This window comes from Sinocyclocheilus rhinocerous, unplaced genomic scaffold, assembly GCF_001515625.1.
Source record: "Sinocyclocheilus rhinocerous isolate Xijiao unplaced genomic scaffold, SAMN03320098_v1.1 scaffold1376, whole genome shotgun sequence".
NCBI lineage: Eukaryota > Metazoa > Chordata > Actinopteri > Cypriniformes > Cyprinidae > Sinocyclocheilus > Sinocyclocheilus rhinocerous.
Genome location: NW_015646354.1, coordinates 132,558 through 138,055, shown reverse-complemented (window position 1 = coordinate 138,055; position 5,498 = coordinate 132,558). Strand labels below are relative to the sequence as shown.

Here is a 5,498-nt window from a genome sequence, read left to right as displayed (position 1 = left end):
GACCAGTAACAAACATGTTGTTTTGAATGTTAAATGGCTATATAAGCACGTTCTTAACTTTACACATTTTTTAAAACTTTTTTTTTTTTTTTTACATTCACATCTGCAAAACTCTGTAACAACACAAAAATGCAGGCTATTAATGCTGTACAGCATGGCTTTTTAAACTGGGCAACTTTTCACAGCAATATTATGAAATATTATAACAATTTAAATGTATATTTGCATATATTTTACAACGTAATTTATTTCTGTGATGTAAAGCTGAATTTTCAGCGTCATTAGCCTACTCCAGTCTTCAGTGTCACATGATCCTTCAGAAATCACTCTAATATGCTGATTTGCTCAAGAAATGTATTTTAAGGACAATAGACTATCCTCTAACTGTAAAGGGCTTCCATCAGCAGCCTTTACCTTAAACCGGATGCGATGATGCAAGGAGACGAATTAATGGAACGTCACTTTTATTTTCGAAAACGACGCTTGGTTTCGGGATTGACTGAACATGATAAAGCACTCCTCCTTCTGCGTGACGCGTCTGTGTGTATAAAACACAAGAGAAACACCAAACCGCTGGAAACTACCAAGCAGTGGAACAGCTTCAGGACCTGAAATCATGGCAGCGATGCAGGGGTAAGATGATGGAATTATTATCATTATTATAAAATATAGGCTGTGTCTCAAAACCAAGACACGTTTTCACAAGCCGCTGAACGAAGCGCAAGAAGTAGAGCTTTGAACGTGACGCGCCGCATTAAAAACGCGTCATTAGCCTACTCCAGTCTTCAGTGTCACATGATCCTTCAGAAATCACTCTAATATGCTGATTTGCTCAAGAAATGTATTTTAAGGACAATAGACTATCCTCTAACTGTAAAGGGCTTCCATCAGCAGCCTTTACCTTAAACCGGATGCGATGATGCAAGGAGACGAATTAATGGAACGTCACTTTTATTTTCGAAAACGACGCTTGGTTTCGGGATTGACTGAACATGATAAAGCACTCCTCCTTCTGCGTGACGCGTCTGTGTGTATAAAACACCAGAGAAACACCAAACCGCTGGAAACTACCAAGCAGTGGAACAGCTTCAGGACCTGAAATCATGGCAGCGATGCAGGGGTAAGATGATGGAATTATTATCATTATTATAAAATATAGGCTGTGTCTCAAAACCAAGACACGTTTTCACAAGCCGCTGAACGAAGCGCAAGAAGTAGAGCTTTGAACGTGACGCGCCGCATTAAAAACGCGACGCGCCGTGTCGCTGTAAAAAACGAACAAACAAAGCATAAACGTCCGTTTGCTGCATGTGTACATAGTTCAACAATGGAAAACAATTCTGTGTTTTTGACTATGAGCTAATTCGGAAGTCCCATCTCGCTTATGATGCACAACTATGCATAGCTGACTAGGTTTTGAGATGCAGATGTGGTGGTAATTTAATCTTGCATCAATATTAAAATAGATTTTTTTATTATTATTTATTAAAAAAAAACTCTTAAACTGTAAAAACATGATCATGAATGTAAAATTTATGTAAGAAAAAAAGTTTTTGGTGCATATGACAGTGTATGATGACGTCATCTGTCTGATGGATCTATTTGAAACCCATTGTTTTGTTTTTTCTCAAGAAGTGCAATCGGCAAACCTCAGTTTGGCCCATGGCTCATAGAGCAGGTGGAAAGTGGGAAATATGAGGGATTGTGCATGATAGGCAATGACATATTTCGGATCCCCTGGAAACACAACTCACGAAGAGACCTTGGGGACGGCGATGTTAAAATATTTAAGGTAACTTCATCCTTGCGTCACAATCATCTTTGGCATGGTTTCACTTCTGCATGAATGATTCATGCCGGATATAGCTGGAGGAGATCTTCAAAGAGGGCGGGATTCCCAAAAGGAGGGCCTAACCATTGAGTGGAAGCCCCGCCCCTTTTGACCTTAAAGTTTGATGTTGCATGCCATTCACACCTGATGCATCAATGCATTTTAATTATACTAACTTGAAATATACATGGACTTTGTTGCAATTTTGGTGTTTTACAGGCATGGGCTGTGGTCAGTGGGAAGATCAACGAGCACCATAACGACAAAGCGAAATGGAAGACGAATTTCCGTTGTGCACTTCATAGTCTAAAAAACTTCGAGATGTTAGAGGATCACTCCAAAGATCCGGAGGACCAACACAAAGTCTATCGCATAATCCGTCCTCAAAGTGAGTTAAACTGCTCAATCTGCACTTGTCATGGAAAAATGAGTTGATTATAAAGCCCTGGCTAATCTCGTTCTTCAGATCACCAAGAGATCCAGAGTGTAGAGCCAGATCAACTTCCATTCATTCCTGATCTCTACAGTGCAGCTAATTACATGTCTGATGAAATGGAGGTAAGGCCCAGATTTATGATTGGCTGTTGACATGATCATATGTATTTAGTAAAAAGAATTATAATTTTTTTTAAATATAATTTTTTTTTTTAAATATTAAGTTATAATAATAAATATATATAATGTCTAATGCAGCAGGAATTGCTCAGCCAGGTGGAGACAATGGATCTAAATCATCAACACGCAGGTATAGAATCACTATGATGGCTATATTTAGGGTTAGCGATTCAAACAAACCATGATTTTGCAACCAACATCTTAAGGTGTGGTCACATTTACTGTTGCCCTGTGAATTTTCGTAGGTTAAATCCAGTGGTTTCACTAAGAATCCGCACTATCCTTACGCATCGTCAGCTGAAACAAAAAAAAAGTTTGTTAAAGTGATTCCAATAATATCATTTCTTTGTGACGATATTGTTATAGTTGTGGTGTCACCTTTACTATTCTTTTACATTTAAAATGATTTTTAAGACTATATCTTTATTATTATCATTATAGTATTAATACTTTTTTAAAAAATTGTGGGGGAAATCCAGTCATTTTGGAATCCGTACAATCGAATCAATTAGGAATCCGCAGAATTGAGAATTTTGCGCGAGGGCGGAAATGTTCCTACTTATTTTTTACTATTCTTTTAAATTTAGAACAGTTCTTAAAACTGTATTATTATATCATCAATATTTCAGATATTTGCATCATTCAATCCCCACCATCAAGAATTTTGCGCAAAGGTGAAAAAGTTCCTAAGCTTCATCAGCTGAAAACAAAATTGTTATTAAAATGATTCCAATAATATCGTTCCTCTGTGACGGACGGTATTGTTGTGGTGTCACCTACTATTCTTTTAAATTTAGAATGATTTTTAAAACTACTTCGTTATAGAAATATTAAAAATGTTCGTGGTTGAAATCCAGTCATTTCGCTATGAATCCACACAATCTGGAATTTTCAAAAAAGTTCCTACGCGCCATTAGCTGAAAAAAAAAAAAACCCAATAATTATTCCAATAATACCGTTCCTCTGTGACAGTATTGTTATAGTAGTGGTGTCACCTCTACTATTCTTTTAAATGTAGAATAATTTTTAAAATGATATCACTTTATCGTAATAGTGCTAATATATATTTTTTTTAAATTGCAGGGGAAACCCAGTTGTTTCAATAGGAATCTGTGCGTTCGCTTGTGTTGAAGTTCACGCGAATTCGTTGACCAACAAAAAGCTGCTTGCTTTGAAAGTTGAAAGCTTTTTTTGTTGTGTGTGCCTTTTTTAACGTGACCACACCTTTCAAATCCACACAGGAACCAAAGTACCCATATGGCAGCACTCTAAAAACCATAACCAACCAGAAAACTTTAGCAACACCATGGCAACTAGCCATAACACTCTGCACATGCAAACGCCACTCAAATTACACAACATTATATTAACAAGTTTTGTTCAACAGCAGGAAGAGAGATAGATGGATTGGCTCTTGTTTTGGCATATTCGCAATATACCAATATACAATATCATTTCTATTCACAGAATCCCAACCATGGGAAACCTGTTCCCAACAAATCATTCCGACCACCTCAAGCAACTACTATGAGACTCCCTACTCAGATGTTCAGTCCTTTCAGAATAACACACCTCTCCAAGACCAGCAACTCTACACTACAGGTAACAAAGTTGTTGTTTTTTTGGCCATAACATATGGAAAAAAAATAGCGCAGACACTGGACAAAGAAGCTTTCTAGAGTGCGTCGCACATGCTATCAAATGGCTTCCAATACTTTGAAAGGCTACACATTTGACTGTATGCATACGCATATAAACACATATAAAAACGAAGAATACTTCTGACATAACAATCAGAAGGCCGTAAGCAGATTGTACGAAAACATTCAAATGATTTCATAAACCTGCCACAAATTCGCTAAAACATGAAATAGTGACGAATAGCCATGCAAAGGTTTTGGTTGTATTTGAAACACTGACGTTGTCTGTATCGAGAATATTGCATATGTAATGTGGCATTTCTAAAGGCTGTATCATTCTCACATCAAGAACGATAACTATAACGATATCTATATTAGCGTCCACATCGACACCTAATAACATTGTTTAAATTAAGCATGCACTGCAGTTTTGTTGTATACCTCTTTAATGCTCAAGCTCTTTAGTTGGATGGATTCTGATTGGCTGTCATTGTTTTTATTGTTCATAAGCTGGAAAAGCTGTGAAAAAAAGATTCCAATGATATTGTTCCTCTGTGCCGTTATCGTTATAGTTGTAGCGTGGACTGTGCCTTTCTTTTACATTTTGAATGATTTTTAAAACTATGTCCTAAAATGTTACTTCTAGTGCAGCAATTGAACCTTCCAGCTCTCTGTGACCTGGAGATCTCGATCAACTACAGAAGAACAGAAGTTTTGAAAACTCGCCTGTGTTCACCACTCGTTCAGTTTCACTACCAGTGCGACCCATCTGAGCTGAGAGGACAGCCAATCCGCTTCCCATCCACTGAGGGTCTGATCGACCAAAAACAGATCCAGTTCACTAAACGCATACTGGACAGCATTCAGAGAGGCCTGCAGCTGGAGGTAAACCAATATGGCATCTACGGCTTCCGTCAGGACAAGTGTAAAGTCTTCGTCAGCACCAGTGACCCGTCTGAGATCCAGAACCCAGAGCCTAGAAAACTGCATCAGAACACCAGAGAGCTTCTGCTCAGCTTTGATAAGTACATAAGAGGTATGAATGATGAGAAAGGAATCATTTTTGACATACAGGAAGTGACATCATTGGGCCCTTTTCTACACCATGGCAAAAAGACAATTAAAAAAAAAACATTTTCTTCAATTTTTCACAAATTGCAGCATCCTTCAACCCTGTTACCATAGTAAATTAATTTATGGAAAATACATTAATCACTAACTAAAAAAGCATTTGGTCCCAAACTAGCTAACACCTTCTGAGTGACAGATTTATTTATGGGAAAGCACTGTATGCAACCCTGTTACTCAATTTGGCATTATTTTGAAATTAATTTTATATGATAAAATATTAAATGTATAATACAATCATTTAAAATAACTGTTAAACACTTCCTTTCACTGACAATTTGTCC

The 5,498-nt window shown here is 37.3% G+C and overlaps 1 protein-coding gene across 3 annotated transcripts in view; it reads left to right on the top strand.

The window, feature by feature from the left end:
• Nucleotides 1-1,080: 1,080 nt before the first annotated feature.
• LOC107707540 (interferon regulatory factor 3-like) overlaps nt 1,081-5,498 on the top strand; it is a 6,013-nt gene continuing 1,595 nt past the window's right edge. Inside the window, exons 1-7 of one of the 3 annotated variants that reach the window (XM_016511603.1) lie at nt 1,081-1,120; nt 1,633-1,792; nt 2,051-2,219; nt 2,298-2,389; nt 2,528-2,576; nt 3,914-4,048; nt 4,733-5,122. In XM_016511603.1, the coding sequence (XP_016367089.1) occupies nt 1,104-1,120; nt 1,633-1,792; nt 2,051-2,219; nt 2,298-2,389; nt 2,528-2,576; nt 3,914-4,048; nt 4,733-5,122 (1,012 nt within the window). In that variant the 5' untranslated portion in view covers nt 1,081-1,103. Of the gene's footprint in view, nt 1,121-1,632; nt 1,793-2,050; nt 2,220-2,297; nt 2,390-2,524; nt 2,577-3,913; nt 4,049-4,732; nt 5,123-5,498 lie in introns of all 3 variants that reach the window. The other 2 variants (XM_016511602.1, XM_016511604.1) reach the window with 2 other exon arrangements.